Here is a 20,210-nt window from a genome sequence, read left to right as displayed (position 1 = left end):
TCCGGGTCATTAAGTCCTCACACCTGATTTTATTGATGCACAGAGGAAGCTCCTATTTACTGAGCTCCTGAAACAGATTTTCTGCAGTGTGGGCTTGGCTCACCCTGGTGTTACGTATCTGCTGCTGTCACTGGAGACATCGGGACTGGAAGTTCCTCGTGGTGTTGGCAGAGCGAGCCGTGCACACCCCTGCTCTGGGCACATCTGCATGTCCCAGAGCAGAATTTTGTAGCTGTAGAGTCCAGATACGGTCCCTCGAACTGTGTTCCAAGTTAAAAAAGACTCTTCAGATAGTCCTGCTTTTAAGAATGCGCCCTGTTCTGCCCAGGGACATGTTTTTTTGGGTTTCACAGGACTCTGGACTAGTTAAGTGTGGTTTAAACAAAGCACATCCTTGCTGTATGGAAGAAAAGGTTTCGAGCCAGGGTTCCCAGCCTCTGGACTGTGTTTTCGTGCAGGGTGCCCACTCATGCGTGACAGCACAGGGATGTGTGTGGTTACCCTGCAGCTGCACATCGGGGCTTCACACGGGGTGATGGTGCAGGGGGAGCAGCCACAAACCCAGGGCCTGTTTAACCTCCTGGTGTGCTCCTAAGTGTAGCTGCAAGCCTGGGAAAGCATATATGGGTAGAGCTGGCACATGCAGCATTTGTTCAGAGTGTGCTACCAAAGTCCGCTGATGTGCAGATGCAAAGCAGACACGACTTCTATGTGTTTAGCAACCGTCGTTGCATTTCTCATGAGTTTTTACCTATTGCCTGTCAAGCCCATGTAAACTTAAAGCATTCATAGAATCATTTAGGTTGGAAAAGACCCTTGTGATCATAGAGTTCAACCATAACCCACCCCTGGCACTGCCCCACGTCCTGAGAACCTCATGTCCGTCTGTCCAACCCTCCAGGGATGGTGACTCCAGCACTGCCCTGGGCAGCCTGTTCCAATGCCCCACAGCCCTTTGGGGAAGAAATTGTTCTAAAACACATCGCAGCATCCTTGGGCAAGGTGTTCTACAGCTTAACGACCCGCTATGGAAAGAACCAACTCCTTGTTGTCTCTCGAGGCTTTTGATGGTTGATAGTTCTTGCATGAAGAGAGTCTCCGGGTGGTCACCGAGCACCTTCTTCTGGCTGTAAAACTGGATTAGTGGACTGTCTGACTTCATTGCTACCTTAGTAAAGATATCAGGAAAGCTTGGGTTGAAAACATGCACATTTTGAAAATGAGAAAGTTCAGAATATGGAATTAGTATTTAGTATTACTTTTTTGAAAGCAGCACACTAGAGAATCCCAGAATGTCCGGGGTTGGAAGGGACCTGGAAAGCTCATCCAGGTCAATCCCCCCATGGAGCAGGAACACCCAGCTGAGGTTACACAGGAAGGGGTCCAGGCGGGTTTGAATGTCTGCAGAGAAGGAGACTCCACAACCTCCCTGGGCAGCCTGGGCCAGGCTCTGCCACCCTCACCATGAACAAGTTTCTTCTCAAATTTAAGTGGAACCTCCTGTGTTTCAGTTTGTACCCACTGCCCCTTGTCCTGTCACTGGTTGTCAGAGAAAACACAGTGTACGAACTCTGCAGGAGAAGATGGGGTCCGGTTTCAGAGGCTTTAGTTCATTTCCCCAGCTGGACTCCTCAGTTTGCGGAAATAGTCCTTTCCTTGTGCTGGTAGCTTCAGCTGAGTGTGAGTTTGTGTAGTTGGTTGTGTAGGAGAGCACTAAAACCCTCCAAAGTGCTTGACGCCTGCATCCCAGTGGCACCTTCTTGGTGACAAGAACGCCTGTTTTCTACCCCTCATTTAAGTGCAGAAGCTATACAAAAACCACAGTGTCCATCTGCAAATTATGGAAGAAATTAAGTGTCTTCCTGTGCTTTTTCTTCACCGCTCAGGGCTGAGCCGGTCCTGTCACGGATTCAGGAAAACCGGAGAAGGGTCATTCTCCCCTCCATAGACAACATCAAGCAGGACAACTTCGAGGTGCAGCGTTACGAGAACTCGGCGCACGGGTACAGCTGGGAGCTGTGGTGCATGTACATCAGCCCCCCCAAGGACTGGTGGGACGCCGGGGACCCCTCGCTGCCCATCAGGTAAGTGGCGAAGCCTGGGGTGGGGTACAACGAGGCAAAAAGCAGAGGGATAAAGTGAGGAAGGCGGCTTAGAGGGGGTTGGATACAGCATCATAACACGAGCCAGCTCAGAGAGGCTCTATCACAAGCCAGGAGGGATTTTGCGAGGGTGAAGAGATTTGGAAAGGGTTATTATTTTGTTACAATATGCAAAAACACTGGGGAAATATGGGAACTGCGTAGATTTGTACAGTCTTATGTTTAACTGCATGTGGCAAAGTTGCTTTACCTTAATTACAGCATTAAGTTTTTGCAAATCATAAGGAATGAGGTGATTATTCCTGTGTAATGAACTGAGTGTGAATTCATGAAATACAGTGCTGGTGTTTCTTGAATAAAGAGTACATGTTCTCTCGGGGCATGCTGTAAAAGTGTATCTCAGGTTGTTGTCACGCTTCGTTGTACGGGGTTGGCAGCTCTCAAGTGTCGCCCCCAGCCCCTCCTGACTTCAGGTGTGGGAAAAGCCCCTTTGGAGAAAACAAAAGCGGGAGGGGAGGGAAGCACAAGCAGAGGAGACTGGGCTGCTCTGTGTGCGGGGGTCACCGGTTTTCCCTTGGCAGCCCCTAATTCCCAGCAGTGACGCTATGATCAGGAGTGGTTTCTGGCCAGGTGAAGAGGATCCATTGCTCCTACCTTGGTTAATACGGAGAAGGCTTATCCTCAGGCATCTAATAGATGTGTGTGTGCAAATCCACACCTGATCTGAATCCGGAACCAAAATTGCTCATTTATTTAATCCCTGGAAGCTGAGATTAGGTCAGTTCGCATTGACACAGGGACCTTTTTGTTCTTGTGGGCTCCCTTGCTCCAGAGAACACATCCAACCATCAGTGAAGGGACTGACAGTTTATGCTGGATAAGCATCAAGTCTTTGAGGAATAAACAGTTATTTTAACCGAATGCAAGATGCTGGACTTGTTAAGAGAGACTGAATGGCTGGGGTACACACAAGGTGAGGAATTGAAAAGCCTTCATAAGGTGTGAGTGTGCGGTGCCCAAACTGCGGCCTCTGGAGCGTGATAAAAGTGACTGTCCCTGGTGGGATAAACCTCTCTGCCAGGGGTTGTCAAAGTCAAGAAGGTGTTGCAGGGAAGAACAAACAGGCTCTTTTGTTAGATTAATCCACTGTAATTGGGAGAAACAGGCTTTGGGCACATGTGATGTTTGGTGTTTGATGGCAGGGGAGCTGAGAAGGGAAGGAGGTGGGAGAAGAGTGAATGATGAAGGAGGAGGAGGAGGAGCAGAGCTCGGGGCAGCCGAAGGGCTGGTTGGCTGGGAAGAGGCAGAGTGGGGCTGTCAGGTTTTTAGGGTGTAGCTTTGCCCCAGGCTGCCCAGATATGAACCAGTTTACAAAGGCGGCTGCCAAGGCCGGGAGTGCAGATTTGGGTCACAGCAGTGTTGGGCACTGACACATCTACCCCGTTTTCCCAAAAATAAGGGTCTTATATTAATTTTTGCTCTAAAACTTACTACTTTTTTACATGTATAGCTACCTGGACACTATTTAAATTGTTTTTTTTTTTTCATGAACTGTAACTAGAGCTTGTTTTTGGAGTAGGGCTTATATTTTGAGCATCCCGAAAAACCATACTAGGGCTTATTTTTGGGGTAGGCCTTATTTTGGGGAGAGCAGGGTACCACCACACTGTTTTTCCCGGGTTCAATGCTGGGAGCCAGCAGGTACCACTGAGCTTTGAGTGCTGCTTTGGTGTTTTATGTGCCTCTGATCCCCTGCTATAGAAATGAAGGCTTTGTCATGGGAATTGTCTTCTGTTGGGCACAATGACTGTAGTAGGTTGTTCTAGTGCTTGTTTTATCCTTAAAAATATATATATATACCTACGGATGGTGCTAAAATGTAGGCAGGATACTGAGCATCCTATTTCTGCATTTAAGCCAATTGCAAACAGTTACGGCTTGGGAGGAACGGGGAGGTACGAGAGGTTTATCAGTCTGCTCTGGGGTTCCTGCAGCCTTTCTGCACCAGTCGCATCCCTTTTGGGGATTCTGGGAGCACTGTGGCATCTGTATCCTTGTCATCCCCTCAGCCCTTTGTCACAGTCCATTCGGCGATGGACTCGTGATGGTTCTTTTACCATGAAGGCAACCAAAATGCCAAGGGGTTGTAATTCAATCAAGCAGTGTTACTTTATTAATTTGCCTGTAAAGTGGCACACGATAGAGAGAGAGAGTAAGAAAAAGAAGAGGGAAAAGAAACGGGGAAAAGTAAAAGCAAAGATGAGAAGTGAGGTTGCGTTTGTCACCAGTGCAGTTCCAGAAGCTCCCTCTGGTCCCGTGCAGTCCTTCTGGTCCTCTGTCGTGGTTCGGGATCCTCTAGCAGAAAGATCTTCAATCAGTGTCCATTCGGGAGTCATCTCTTATGCATCTTCACCCTCCTTGCTCCCATTGTTTCAGTCTCCGCCTTAATTTCGCAACCCAGACTCGTACTGTGCAGGCTCTAAAGATTCACGCTTTCTTTTGCCAGCGCTTACATGTCCAGCATTCAGAGTCTTTCTGTGGTCCACTGGGTGACCTCAGGACCCCTGGCGAGCTTCTGGCCATGCTCCTTTTCATTGCCATTGTTTGGGGGAGCAGGTGGGGGACACGTGTGCCTGAGGCTGCAGGTGAGAACACAGCTTCTGGACGGCAGCTCTTGTCCCTGGGTTGGAGAGACCCTCCTAACAACAGCTTTCAGGAGATGGGGGCTGGTTTGGCTGAAGCAGCAGGCGAAGTCCACACAGCAGCCATTGTGAGCAGCAACGCCCCAGTATCAGAGAAACCAGTGCAACACCGTGCTGCTCCTCGGGCCTCTCTCCAGGTCACTGTCCCTGCGTTCTTTCTGTCAGGGCCTTGGTTCTCTAAGTTCTCGATGGCGATGTTCAGGCAAATCCTGCTCCATCTTCGGACCGACTCTCACACTCTTGAGCGCTGAGTTGAACCACCAATGAATTAGAGTTCGGAGAAGGTTTACGGAGCCCCTGGAGTGGCAGCAACAAGCATGCACGTTGTGATCGTCTGTTTGATTTTGTTAAAGGCGTCTGGACCGTGGACGCTGCTGCTCGAGCCTGCGGTGTGTGCGGGGTTGGAAGGACATGGGCGCTGGGGGAGCCTCCCAGCCACGTTAAATAATTAAACATCCTACTAAAATAACATAGTTAACATGCACTGGGGGAAGGATTGTGAGAAAGATAAATGGGCAGTGTCCACAACAAAAAGCTAATGAAAAATACTGTCTCATTGCATTATGTTGTGTAACCACATACAGGCCAGAAATAAATGACTGCAGTTCTTTTTTTGGTCATGTAATGCTATGAAAACTATGCACTTGATGACGATATTTGCATGAGAGGGATACAAATGCAGTACCCCGTGTAATTATACATGGGATTAGAGGAAATTCTGAAATTATAGTATCCAGGGGTACATTAATTTTTTAGAGACTTTTTAGGGTAAAAGAGTGGGAGCGAAGCAAGGCAATTTATCCTTTTTTTGTTGTTGTTTGTGCTCTCTTGGGGATCATTGCAGCCCCAGGAGAAGTTCCCTGCGTGGGGGATGTTCCCGTGTGTGTATTAACCCCTGTGTGTGTATTCAGCCCCCACCAACACTTGGCAGCGGAGGCTGGAGACAGACAGATGTGTGGATACGTTTGGAGGCAATTTTCTCTCATGGATAATTCACAAGATATAATTATCCAGGCAAAGAGAGCTGATGGCATGAAACCCATCTAAAATATGGCCCAGTCTCAGCCTGGCTCCAGCCTCCTGCTTTATCCAATCATTTCCCTAATGCCTAGGAGGGATGCTGGTGTAATACCTGTATTCTGTAATAGGTATTGTTTTGTATTTTTTTCTCCCATTACCATTTAAAATCCTGATACACAAAGATCCTCTCAGTCTTAGCTCTCAGTTGTACTTGTATTTCACAGCCGCATTTCCTTGCCAGGCTTCCAGACTCCTCTGCCAAGGAGATAAAATTGTGATTACAGCCTCATGTATCATGTCTAAATTAGTTTTCACCAAAGAGGCAAGACAGTAAGTGACATTTGAAACAGTCGTCATATAGATCCTGATCTTCATCAGCCTGAGCTCTCGCAGGGGTATCTTACTTCCAAGTTCAAATGGTGCTAATGAATATATATACATATATATTTGGACATGCTTTGCTCTAGACGTAGCCAGGATTTACCTGGCCCTTTGTCATTCGTGGTATACATTGATTGGTGTTTATTGAGAGTCCAGTAAATGAATGATAACACAAAGCAGAAGACCCTTTCTGTGTCCCGTGGGAAGTGCAAAAAAGGTCTTTGGTGTTGCAGATTGGTGAGCTGGGCATGGGATATCCCAGGGTGGGATCTGCCCTCTCGTTGGGATTCACTTCCCACCTGCAAAATGTGAGTTTTTCAGGGCTTCTCGGGGTACAAATCCTGTCCGCTGCCTTCGCATCGCTGGGCTGCAAACCTCAACACCGGCCATTTCTTCTGCCTGACCTATTTAATGCATCCTGCGTCAGGTTTGGTCAAAAAAGCAGCTTTGGAGAAATCGCTGGTATCGGGAAGATTTATGGCTCAGTGTGCTGATTGCGCTTCAGTTGCAAGACTCGTGATTTATAATTACATATGTGCGATGTTGATGGCTCCAGGGGTCTGATTCAGGAAAACAATTAAATGCATCCTTGCATTTGTGTCTCTTGGAGAAGCCGCGCAAGCAGATCGTGTGTGTGGAGCAGCCCTGGGGACAAGGGACACTCACCTGAGCGTGGAAATTGGGGTCATCGCGCTTTTCTACCGGCAGTAACTCACGTCTCCCACTGCAGAGAAAAGAAACTGGAATCTCTGCTGTGTATTTGGCGAGTCCATCAACAGCGCTGTGACCTCACTGGTCCCAAAAAATTGATTATTTAAAATACGGTGCATTTCCTGACGTTCACTTTGTATTTTCCACGCTTGGTTGAGTCCAAGAGGCAGAAGCATTGCTGGGTATTTCCATTAGTCAATGAACCCCTATAACGTGTTGGGGCTGAAGGAAAATCCTCAGGTGACTTCAGAGGTGACAAGAAGTCTCTTTCCAAGCCCACAAACAGGTTTGACCACGTGTTGACCGGGGCTTTGCTGCAGCTGTTCTATGTGGTACTTAGTCTTGACCGGTCTTGGAAGACAAAAGCTAATTTAATTAGTATTAAGATCACTGCAAGGAGGAAATCAGTTTTGAGAGTTATGGATTGTAAAAGAATAGTGAGGCTGTTCGGTTTGAGTTTTTTTTAGAGATGAAAATAATTTGAATTAACCCACCCAATTACCTGTTATCTCAGCCTCACAAATGTTGATGGATTTGTTCCTGTAATGCACTTATGAAAGAGCAAACACTCATGCCACTTGTGTAAATGATGCAGAGGTCGAGATAAAAAAGGGTTTTAGGTTATTGAGTACAACATGTGAGTGGAGAGAAGGTGCCTAATTGTAGCACTTAACACAGTGCTTGTGGTGTTTTATATAAACTGTTCCTTCAGTCATAAGCTGCAAATGGTGATGAGGTCTCCCACGCTGCTTGCTGTGCATTCCACTTGCAGTAAGACCATAGGGACTTGTGGTGATATTGTTATATATTTATATGTATATATATGTATTTTAATTCAAGGAACCACTAGCTATTGTCTTGCTTTACTGCTGCCAGCAGCCATCATCCCATGACAGCTTTCAAAAGCATGAAAACTTGTTTTTTTTAATTTTGATTAAATAAATGATGCGTTCTTTCTTTTTAGTCTAACACTGAGACTTCATAGATTCACAGGATGTCAGGGGTTGAAGGGCCCTGGAAAGCTCATCCAGGGCAATCCCCCCATGGAGCAGGAACACCCAGCTGAGGTTCCACAGGAAGGTGTCCAGGCGGGTTTGAATGTCTGCACAGAAGGAGACTCCACAACCTCCCTGGGCAGCCTGGGCCAGTGTTCTGTCACCCTTACTGAGAAGAAGTTTCCTCTCAAATTTAAGTGGAACCTCCCAAAACGTTTGTCCACACAAACCTTGAAACAGCCACCGCAGCACAAGAGCTCTGGAAGGAATCTCCACAGCATCACAGCATTATTTCAGTGGTTCTTCATGTCTGGATCAACCTGTTCCCGTGGCACATCCCCACCTTTGCGGGGATTAGTGTGTTACAGCAACACAGCAGAACCTCAATAGATTGCTTTTGACAGGCTTGCTTAAACTATTAGAAATATTTTCCCCGACATTTGAGTGCTCGGCGTGGCAGTTTATCAGAAGGCATCCAGCAATTCGGAGATGTTGCAGATGGTTAAACATAAGTGATGGGCGGAAAGGGCAGAATTTCAGGGATTATTTCCTGGGTTTCTCTTTGTTTTGAAGAATCTCAGACTCCCTAGAAAACTGTTCGTACAAAATGCTGAATATTTTTAAATCCGTGCTTCCTGACTCAAACTAACATCTAAACACTGCAGGGAAATTCCGATTTCTGTATGAAGACAGTTGTAAGATGGTCCTTGTGGTGTAGCTGCTTTTGGAAGTCAAGGGGAAAATAGATTTGTGTTTGGGAGTCTCACCTGCCGTGTCTGAGAAGACACTTGTGTGCAGGTGTTGGCTCACAGGGATGGGTTTCATGTGACTGTCTCAACAGCTGCAGAATGATTATTGGGTTTATTTATATTAGAATAGCGAAACTCTCCATAGTCTGAGAGTACATTGGACCAGACCTTAGTCCAGCGCAGGGACAACATGGACATTCATCCCCAGACAGGGTTTTGTTAGGACTTCTGCAAAGGGAGCTGCTGCATGCCTCTTCTCGTATAAAAATGTGAATAAATCAAATCTCAGCCGTCCTTAGCCTGGCTGCTGGAGGCTCCCGCTTCCAAGGATGAGGCTCTTAATCTTAAAATCTGGTCACTCCTGACGGGCACAGCTCAGAACAGAGCTCTGTGGAGCCTTGAGAATAAGTGAACAAGAAGACATAAGGGGATTATTTTTCATCAGTGTTTAATTTGGTGCGGTCTTGTTTGGGCTCAGATTCTGGGAGAGGGAATATTTAGGTCGGAATCACAACCTCAATAATCTTTGTCATCCATTCTCCAGATCAAGTTACAATCATCGAGTGCCTTACCGGCTTCAAAAGTTACCTTGCCAAGAACCTTTTCCTTTTGGCCAGGGGGTTCTTTGTGGTGATTTGAGGCCACAGAGGGGAAAAGAAAGGAGCAAAACAACATTCAATTGACTTCCCTGATTTTTATTGTAGAAGTATTGAGGAGAACTGAACCCCAACTCATGGTACAAAGTGGCTTTGGCTCGCTGGTGTGCTAGTTTTAAGATCTTAAACTTCACAGAGATTCCCAGTGGTGTGAGAAACCTGCTGGGAGCTCCGGGCAGCTGGAAGCTCAGATTGCTGGTGTCATGGCTTTTTATGATGAATTCCTCATCCGCTCGTTTTTTAATGCTACATAATTCAATACAAAGCATAAAAGAAGGGTGTCTAATAATTCGTAACAGTGTCGGGTTTTACATGATGAACAGATTTATGTCACTGCTGGAAAGACTATAAAAGCCTCTGCTGAGGGTGCACCGGAGATTTCAGCATATGTGGGTTGTTTAACAGCTGCCTGTGTGATGACCAGTGACCTCCATGTATGTTAGAGCTGCCTCTTGTTTTAGATCTTTTTATTTTCGTAAGATTGTCCTTGGCATTGCAAATGTTGGCTGCGTCCAGAGCTGGGGTTGATCCATGGGGAGATTCCCACCAAACACCAGGGGCTGGGACTGGACCCTACTTTTTTTTTGTTTCGTTTTGTTTCTATAAATTAGATAAAAACTTCTGAGGCGAAGGATCAAGAGAGCTGGTGAGGAGCTGGAGCACAAGTGTGATGGGAGCGGCTGAGGGACCTGGGGGGTTCAGCTGGAGAACAGGAGCTGAGGGGAGACCTTCTGATCTCTGAACTGCCTGAAAGGAGCTTGGAGCCAGGGGGGTCGGGCTCTGCTCCCCAGGAACAAGCGCCAGGAGCAGAGGAAACGGCCTCAAGTTGCGCCAGGGGAGGTTGAGGTTGGATGTGGGGAACAATTTCTTCCCCAAAGGGCTGTGGGGCATTGGAACAGGCTGCCCAGGGAAGTGCTGGAGTCACCATCCCTGGAGGGTTGGACAGATGGACATGAGGTTCTCAGGGACATGGGGCAGTGCCAGGGTTGGGGATAATGGTTGGCCTTGATGATCCTGAGGGTCTTTTCCAACCAAAATGATTCTATGGTTCCTGAAGGGAGTTGTTACTGGTATAAAATATTAATATAGTTGATTTAAGAAGGATAAGAAACTATTGGAGAGAGTACAGCAAAGGGCTATGAAGACGCTGAGGGGTCTGGAGCATCTTTGTAATGAGGAGACACTGAAAGAGCTGAGGCTGTTGAGCTGGAGAAGAGAAGCTGAGAGGGATCTGATCAATGGGATCAATAGCTCAGGGTGGGTGTCAGAGGATGGACCAGACTCTGTTCAGTGGTGCCCAGCGCCAGGGTGAGGGGCAACGGGCACAGACTGAAACACAGGAGGCTCCATGTGAACATGAGCAGAAACTTGTTTGCTGGGAGGTGCCAGAGCCTGGCCCAGGCTGCCCAGAGCGGGTGTGGAGTCTCCTTCTCTGAGCCATTCAAACCCGCCTGGACCCACCTGTGTGATCTGCTCTGTGACCCTGCGTGAGCAGGGCTGGGCTGGGGATCTGCAGAGGTCCTGCAGCCCAGCCAGCCTGGGGTTCTGGGATTTGTACAAATAAAGCAAGCCGGGTATACTGGAAGCATTTGCCTTTGTATTTTTAAAGCTTTTTGTAAGAGAAGTATTTTGATTAAAAAGAAAAAAAAAAAGTGTACTCCTGATTTGAAAAAGAAAAGAGGAATAAAAATAAAACAAACCTCCCACTGACAGAACTTTTAATCTGAGCCCAAGTCACAAAAACAGCCTTTATTGATGTCAAAGCTGCTTTAGAGAAAGAAAGAGTAAACAGGATTTGCCCTGTAATTTGTGAAGGGTTTTGATTTTTTGGAGGCATTAAAGAGCCAGAAAATATGGGTATTGAATTATTTAACAATTGCTAGTAAAATTAAGCTTCAGTCAAACTGTTTTCACTGAAATAATCTTATGAATAAAAACAAACCGATCTGGGGCAGCACCAGTATCCAGAGCTCGCGTCCCGCTGGCTGGATCGTTTCAAAGTCCGTGAAGTGGGTCCACAACTCAACTCCAAATGCAGCCTTTTCCGTGCTCTGTTCACACTTCCCGCAGGAGAAAGATGCCCTTGATACATCGTACAAATGTCTTTTCTCTCTAAATCCGGAACCGAGCGGAAAATATGCAAAAAGGAGTGGGGGGAGTTTGGTGCTTTGAATTTCTTTTCCCTTTGGCAGATGGCGTTCAAGTGATTTATTGGCCAAAACCAATCTATTCTCATTAAGAAGCAAGTATTTAATGACTTCGGAGGTGGGTATTCAAAACAAAGAAGTGATAATGGAGCCGATTGCGCGGTGACAAAACACAGCAGCCTTTCATCAGACTTGAAAGAGTGTTTGGGAGCAAGTGCTGAGGGCTATCATTTGCTTTCATGTGCACTTTAATTCACCGTCCTTTTCAGTCAGTGGCACATAAATAGGCATAGCTTAAATTAAAGGAAAAATAGGTCCTTATTATCATATCCATTGGTTGGAGCAATGAGTGGTTGATGCCTGGGAGCTCCCAGCTTGTCTCTGCTTGGGAGCACCAGAGGCTTTTACAAACAATCCCGCTCCCCCTGGGTTGGATATTCCAAATTGAATCTTCTCGGGTTGAAATCTCCCAGTGCTTTCACTGCGCTTGTAAAGCACGTGGATGCGAGCAAGCAGGCTTGAACGTCCTGTGTTTAATGGGCAAAATGTGTCTTGGGGGTTGTCTGTTAAAGCCAGGAGCGGAGCAGGAGGCTCAGGTCAGCACAGCCGCCTCTCCTCATCCCAGCTGTCTGGGGAAATACACAGATTTCGAAGTGGAAAAACCTGGAGAAGGGCAGATTTGTGAGTTCCCAATGGTTTTGTGGCTGTCACTGGTTTAGGTCGCTGCTGAGCCCGTCTGTATGCGGGTTTCTGGAAATTTAGCTCTTGGACTGTTTAAAAACCGTGACATTTCTATCTGATTTCTTAGAGCTTCTCTAGGAACAATCTCTTCCCCAAAGGGCTGTGGGGCATCGGAACAGCCTGCCCAGGGCAGTGCTGGAGTCACCATCCCTGGAGGACTGGACAGACGGACATGAGGTTCTCAGGGACATGGGGCAGTGCCAGGGGTGGGTTATGGTTGGACTCAATGATCTTGAGGGTCTTTTCCAACCAAAATAATTCTGTGATTCTCTGAAGTTGGAGGTAATGTTGCCAGTTTGGCTGTGTTGTGGCTTTTGGGGTAGAATCACGACCAGCAATGTCGTTGTGCAGGGCAGCAGAGCCCTGCCCGCTGCCTTGGCTGTGGGCTGGTGTGGACCAGCACCTCCAGAAATTAATGTCCTGGGGTCTTGTGGACCTTGGTGATGTTGAAGGACATCAGATAAGGTAAAAGTCACTGAGAGAATAAGAGGGGGGGATAAGGTGGCTGTAGGTGAGGTGTGATTTGGTGGCAGCAGAGCGAGGACATGCGATGGATGTCCTGGCCACCAGCTCTCTCCAGTCAGTCACTGATTTGTTTTACAGTCCATCCGTGCCTGGATCCAGCAGTAGCTTTGGGAGCGCTATCAGCTCACTGCGGGTTGGGTCTGTTCTCCACGGTGGGCTGTGCACACACGTCCCACGGATGGAACAATCCCTGCTGAACACCGAGCTTTGGAAGAGACGGTTTGTCATCAGAACACAGTCCCCATGGCCCCGTCATGTGTCACGGGAAGTGACGCATCAGAGAATCTCGAACTTCAAACTGAGCATTGCAGGGTGGAATTATGAGCATTGGAGGCTTTGGCAGGAGGGTGGTTGTTGGGTTCACCCACCCCCATATGTGCAGGTGCGCCCACCATTTCCCCACCTCTTGTTTTTTGGGGCAGAAGAACTGAAAAGTTGATGTTTGCTGCAGCTGGGCTGGCTCTCGTACAGCCCTCCACGGAGTTATGTGCATTGGGCTCCTTCAAAGAGGAGCTCTAGGGGTGCGCATCGACTGGGCTGGTCCCGTGGGGTTTGGGGAGGTGCTGGGTCATCACTTCCCCTGCCACGAGCTCCGCAGCTTCAGCTCACGTGTCTGAATCCCACAGCGTGGGGAGGAGTCCTTACGGCTCCGTGAGATTTCTGGAGTCCCCACATCACAAACCTGCAAGAGGATCTGGGGACAGCAGAAGACTGTTCTGAGGAAACAGGAGATTGGGAGCAGCGTTTGCTCTGATCATCTCTCTGCCCAAGTCTCTGCCTCGACACGATGGTGAGCAAGGCTGGTTTTCTGTGCCGGGCACCGCGGTGTTCAATGAACACCTTTCTCAGCTCCCACTTGCCTTGTAGCTGCTCCGCTCCTTAGACGAGCGGGTATGATTCTTGCTAATGAGCAGCCAGGTTGGGGTTGTTCTGAGCTTGATCTGCAGAGTGTTCGTTTTGCTCTGATCAATGCCCGGGCAAATGCTTTTTGGGGAGAGGGAACTGCCTCAAACCTCCTGTATTGAAGCCAATTGGGCTCTGCACCGTTCTTGTCTGCCCTGGGGACAGCAGCTCTTCCTTTGCCTGGCACTCCATCCCCTCCCTTCTTCAGTCCTGTCTTTAAATTTTTAAGCCTGGAGGCAGCACTAACAGTCTGGGGTGATGTCTCTATTAATCCAGCACAGCCCGTAACACCAGCTGATAGCAGAGCATCCATCGCCACTCCAGCATCAGCACAGCGCATCCTGCTCCTTCCTTATCCTTTCTGTCACTCTCTGTGGTTTCCCTTCAGAAAAAAATACTTTGGGAGGGAAGAATATTTTAAGAAAACACATTAAATATTTAAGTCAGCAGCTTTGTGTGGTGCTGTAAGACCTGGAAGTTTTGTAGCTGCAGCAAGCGGGTCTGTCTGAATGGGAGAACTGGGCTGGAGAGGAGGTTTCGGTACTGAGAGAAGGTGGGAATGGGCTCCTCCATGGTGAACATCCTGCATCCGGACCAGGTCTGCAAAAAGGGCAACTCAGGTTGGTTAAACTTGGAGGATTCTTCCCAGAGTCACTGCTTGGGGGTGTTTCCAAAGAGCTTTTTCTTCTGCAAAGCGTTAGATTGATGTCTGCAAAGGCACCAGTCCGTTCTCTTACCGTCGCTGCCGCCACCGCTGCATTTTTCTTTGCAATTAGAAAAGCCATCAGTCATTTTCACAAATGGGCACCTTATAATTGCCTTCTCAAGCTCTCTGTTTAGCGTCGATGTTCTTGTCAAGCCCAGCCCCGGGAGAAAAGCGTCTGACAGGTTTCCCAGAGCTCGGCAGAGCTTCTCCACAAATGCAATTTCCACATGGGATTTAATGGCTGTGTGATTTCATTTTTTAGGGGAAAAAAGTCAGGGTTTATTTTTTCCTATTACAATGGCAGAGGTTTTTCTGTAGGTGTGGGGATTCTGCTGAGGCAGGGTGCCGAGAAGCACTGCGAAATCCCTGCGGTATTAGTTTTGTACAAGCAGAAAACCAAAGGAGCCGGAGAACTGCAGGGTCCAGGGGAGGTGACACTGAGCATTTCGACACTGGTGACAGTGCTGAGTGGGACTGGAGTTGAACCGTTGAACATCTCGAGAACATTTGTGGCCAAAACAGAAGCATAGGCTTGCACTAAGGAAGGGTTTAGATGCAACTTGTTATATTTTCCTCTGAGTTTCAAGGGAATTATGGAGTTCTGTGGTGCTTGGTGCGCTGCGAGAGACAGGATGGATGTTGACACAAAGCTGTTTGGACGGAGCAATTCACGCAGCAAAATGAGCACATTAAAACTGCTCTTACGTACGTGCCTTTGCATTTCATAGAGAGATCGAACAGTTGGTCGTGAGAGTGAGTGCTGTCATTAAAATGTTAATTATATCAGCTTGAAAAGAAGACCTTAGTTTGGCTTGAAGTGGATGAGGTGGCAGAGAGCAGCACCCTGGAATATTCTTCTCTCTTAGTTTAGCTGCGGCTTCCACAGTGACTTGGGATGTATCAGGGCCGTGAGCACTGCCTGACCGCCCAGCCCAGAGTTCAGGCTTATCTTTCAGCTTCAGTGACCAGCTGTGTGGGTGTCACCTCAGAAACAGGCTGAAAATACAGAGAAATCAACTGCAGGAGCACTGGGATTTGTCTTTTCTCTTTGTCCATGGGCACTTATATGTGGGCTTGGTCACTATTTCCAAGAGGAAAAAAGAATACTAAATCTATTTTCCTTTTAGATGACGAGGTTTGATGAAGGTGTTTCACCTTCCTCTGAGTGAATTTCAGTATTTAGGTCTGACTTGTCTCTGTGCTATTTGTTGTGTTGTAAATCTCTCTACCCGCTGCTCAACAAATGTAATGTTTCCACTACAACGTTTCCACTGGAAGAATATGTGGTAGTAAGGAGGGAGAAGCACACAATGCGCGGGATTACTTAGTGATGGGAACTGAGCTCTGACTCAAGGATGCTCTAAAAGTGAAGTGGAAGGAGAGATTGTGGTTGCTTTGGAACAAAATCCCAGAATGTCCGGGGTTGGAAGGGACCTGGAAAGCTCATCCAGTGCAATCCCCCCATGGAGCAGGAACACCCAGCTGAGGTTCCACAGGAAGGTGTCCAGGCGGGTTTGAATGTCTGCAGAGAAGGAGACTCCACAACCTCCCTGGGCAGCCTGGGCCAGGCTCTGACACCCTCACCATGAGGAAGTTTTTTCTCAAATTTAAGTGGAACATCCTGTGTTCCAGTTTGCACCCATTACCCCTTGTTCTATCATTGGTTGTCACTGAGAAGAGCCTGGCTTCATCCTCCTGACACTCCCCCTCCCTTTCCATATTGATCCCCATGAATGAGCCCCCCCTCAGTCTCCTCTTGTCCAGCTCCAGAGCCCCAGCTCCCTCAGCCTTTCCTCACACGGGAGATGCTCCACTCCCTTCAGCATCTTGGTGGCTGCGCTGGACTCTCTCCAGCAGTTCCCTGTCCTTCTGGAACTGAGGGGCCACAACTGGACACAATATTCCAGGTGTGGAGGGGCAGGAGAACCTCTCTGACCTACTGACCACCCCCTTCTAACCCACCCCAGGTACCATTGGCCTTCCTGACCACAAGGGCCCAGTACTGGCTCATGGTCACCCTGCTGTCCCCAGGACCCCCAGGTCCCTTTCCTCCACACTGCTCTCTAATAGGTCATTCCCCAACTTACACTGGAACCTGGGGTTGTTCTTGCCCAGACGCAAGACTCTACACTTGCCCTTGTTCTATCTCATAACAGACCCGAGGAGATGGGGAGCAGATGGCAGCTTTGCTGCCGCCCACAGCGGAGCGTTCCAGCTGGTTCGGGGATGGGGACTTGCAGTTATCGCCAAGGAAAATCACTTGGGGATTCATGAAGACAAATAAAATAAAGGATTAATAGTTTTGCTGGGCCGTGGCCCCAGGCTGATGGGCTCTCTGCAGCCGTCACAGGGGGCTCCTGATGCCGCATGCGGTAAAATACTTGCGGACGTGATTTCTAGGGAGGTCTTGGCGTAAACCAAGTTGCTTCGCAGACCTATTAGTTATCAGGGCTGTACAACAGAGACACATTTTCCATTTTAGCAAGGAATAGCCTTGCAGAAAGACAATGTAGTATGACTGCTTTTCTATTTTTTCCAGTGAGCAGCGCTCTTGCTGATTTATGGGGAGCTTAGTCAAGAAATCCCTGCATGCCTAGTAAAATGGGTTCATTTTTAACTGCGAGGGAGCGTTTTCATTTTATGCAGTAGTTTCTTTTTGTGATTTTGTGAAGTAGACTCTAATATAGAAATAAATCACCAGAGCATTACTGAATTAAAAGTATAAAACCAGACAGTGCCACCAAGCCAAGGTTAAACTTGGATCAAGAGATCAAATCATAGCTTCATCAGTCTTCCCTCCCACTCTTTGCTTAATTTGGTACTTAAATGAACTTAATAACCATTTCAAAGATATGTACACCCAGCTGCTTTGAAGAGCAGTCTCCTGGTCCTCATGTTCTTATTTTGGGTCGCATGCATCATTGCGCTGATGTGCTATAACTGAACTCTGAGATGCCACGATTTATTTGGATGCGGAAGAATTATGCTTGCTTGGAGCAGAGATTAACATCCAGTTTACCTATCTCCTCTCTAAAGCAAAAGAAAGAAGCATTTCCAGTGAGTTTTCGGTTGATTTCATGCACTCTCATATCTCACTTTTGAGGATGCTGAATGACAGCATCTTTATGGAGAAAACTTCACCAGCACTAAGAGGACTCTTGGCATTTACCGCGGACAAATTGGCAAAGGTGTTGAGGTGCCTGATGATTTACTGGGGCTGTAGGCGATGTGTAAAAATCTGTCCAGAGTGTGGTTTATTCCTCACAATCAATCTCACCGGAGGACCTGAGCTGTTGTTTCTACCAACTCTGTTTCAGAAACGCTTTGTCCCTTCAGAGGCTCATCTTTAATTACTCTGCACCTCAATTCCCATAGGTTAAATGAATGTTATTATATTTTCTTGCTGCTTTTCCTCTTGTTTTTACTGAAAGCTCAATGTGGCAAAAGACTTGAGTGTGTCCTTAACGTGAAGAGCTGAAATAGGAGTGTTTAAATGGGGTTAAATGTGATACATGGCAAAGTACTTTGCTGGATCCTGGCCGCTGTTTGCAATGGCTTCTGTACAGGTCTTTTTGCTGTTTGTTTGCTGTAATCTCCTTCAGTTGTCTAGATGCCGTTCCTAAACAAATGAGATGATAATTAGCCCAGCAACATCAGAGGAAGTTGATTTTCTGTCTGTAATAATGATGATGATAATTAAACATGCGTGACCTCATTGGATTGAATATGAATCAATTAAAATTAAAGCTTGTTGGGAATTCTTCTTCTCCCGTGAAATTTTTCAAAGAAAGCCAGAACAATGTAAGGAGTCCTGATGAAAAGAAATCGGGCTGATATTCACCCTCTGTATTAAGAAATGAAAACGTGAGGTTTTTCAGGGGTGGAATATTTAATGGTACCTCCCACCCCAGCCTTGTGTCAATGTCTATTTTGATAAAGTTTTTTATTTGGGGGAAAAAAAACAAAGTTAAAAACTTTCCAAACAGTTGTTAGAGAAGTTGTTAGTTGTTTTCTAACAGCGGTTTCTAACGCTGTTCAGCAAAACTCAGATCAAACATGTGCAAATGCTTCCAGACTCCGTGTCCAGGGAGGCACATTCCGCAGGCGCCGTGGCCAACAGGGCGCATAAATTAGTTTTATAACACATTTTAATTTCCTATGCATGAGTGAACCCCACGCTGGAGCAGTTTATTTTAAAGGAAGATGATTTATTAAAGGCGAACTGTGGAGATGAAAGAGAAAGGGAGTTAAAGTTGGCATTCCAGGTGCGATGCCCGAGAAGGGAGCTGGTGATGCACTTACCCTCAGCCCCAGCACCCGGGGGGCTCTTCCGGGACCCAACTGGGAAAGCGTTGGCTTAAATTCCTTCTTTTTTTGCCATTTTCCAAACCAGAGACTTCCGTGATGCTGGAGCCATGGCAGCCAAACTTGCCCAGGGCTTTTGGTTCCGAATGAGACCTCCTAACTGGCAGCCTGCGTTCAGTTCAGAGCGCTGACCCGAAAAATGGGAAACCGAAGCTCGTGTGGTCCTGGCTCAGCGTTCAGCGTTTCGGGAGATGCTTCCAGGCCCTTTGGTTAGAGCTCTTCCAGTCTGTGTAATTCATCAGACGTGAGAAGGGGTTGGGAGCGAAATGCAGGGACTGTGGTGCTGTGGTGAGGATGCACAGGGCATGTGCTGGACTCAGCTGCTGTTTCCCTTTGTGATGGCCTGGGTGAATATCCTGAACAACAAGATACTCAGCGTCTTTACTTTGGGGTAGTGTTGTCCTTTGGTCATCTTTTTTGTTTTTTTAAAGAAAAAAAAAGGAGGAAATCTCATTGCATCCGGTGCAGAATAAAAACACCTGCTGATGTCTTTCTATTTTTCTCCTTCCAAAAGAGTTTTGTTTCTTGACTATCCCCAGTAATCGATAACGTGAGCTGTGGGCTACTTCAACTCCAGATGAGGTCCCCTGTGCTGGCTGAGGGTTTGGCACTTGACCGCATTTGCAGTGGGGACGTTTGTGATTCGGATCCTCAGATTTGCCTCTTTTCTGACACATAACCGTAGCACGGTGTAGTGCGCTGTGGGTGACAGTCCTAACCACGTGTTGTCTTGCTGGAGCACATATGATGTGTGACAGAACAGTGTCGTGGCCTTTGTTTTAATACAGCAGTTTGGACTTGTGTGTTTCCCAAATGGATTTTCTTCGTTTGTTGCCAGTATCTTCCGTGACCGTGGGACTGTTCCTGAAGGTGCATCTCCGATAGCATCGCAGCAATAACGCATCTCAGGATAGCAAATCCTGGTTTTATTTCATTTTCATCTCATCCTGGCTTTGTCTCATTTAAGCTCCATTTCTGTGACCTGGAACAGTTCGAACACGATTGATGTGTTTGCTGTTATCTTTATAGATTTGGCTAAAATGCAGAAACTGCTAAGCACAGAGATGGGATAAAAGGGGTTACTAGAGATGCAGAAATCGCCACCAGCTGAGTTCAGATGAAGGCAGCATGAAGTGTAAAAGCTTCTCTTTGGAACAGTTGAGCTGCTTTTCCCTGTGCCAGCCCCGACCGCTTCCTTCTGCCGTTTGGCCGTGAAGCTGCACGTATGGCAGCTCTTGCAGATTCCTTTCCATCGGGGAAAAAGCTTCCAAGTTTCTTTTAGGAAATTGCTACCCAATGTTTTTTATCACGCACCGCGTGAGTTGTTCATGTGAACACCTTAGGTTCAAATCCTGCCCCGTAAAAGCAGCGAGTTGTGTGTGTGCTCAGCACACAGGGGGATGGGGTTTTGCTATAACACTGTGCTATTTTCTGACTTAATGCACCGTTTCAGGGGAGCGAAGAAGGGAGTTTTTAGCTGTGGCTTCGCATCAGGTGGGGCTCTCAG

General features: G+C 47.3%; 1 protein-coding gene across 6 annotated transcripts in view; it reads left to right on the top strand.

Annotated features, from left to right (window-relative positions):
* Positions 1-20,210, top strand: part of GALNT17 (polypeptide N-acetylgalactosaminyltransferase 17) — a 272,817-nt gene that overhangs the window by 147,633 nt on the left and 104,974 nt on the right. For all 6 annotated transcript variants that reach the window (XM_071816838.1, XM_071816835.1, XM_071816834.1 and 3 more), the window contains one exon: positions 1,887-2,084. In XM_071816838.1, coding sequence (XP_071672939.1) covers positions 1,887-2,084 — 198 coding nt within the window. The remainder of the gene's footprint in view (positions 1-1,886; positions 2,085-20,210) is intronic.

This window comes from Patagioenas fasciata, chromosome 19 (assembly GCF_037038585.1).
Source record: "Patagioenas fasciata isolate bPatFas1 chromosome 19, bPatFas1.hap1, whole genome shotgun sequence".
NCBI lineage: Eukaryota > Metazoa > Chordata > Aves > Columbiformes > Columbidae > Patagioenas > Patagioenas fasciata.
The sequence above is the reverse complement of the archived record's forward strand: the minus strand, read 5'-3'. Positions and strand labels throughout refer to the sequence as shown.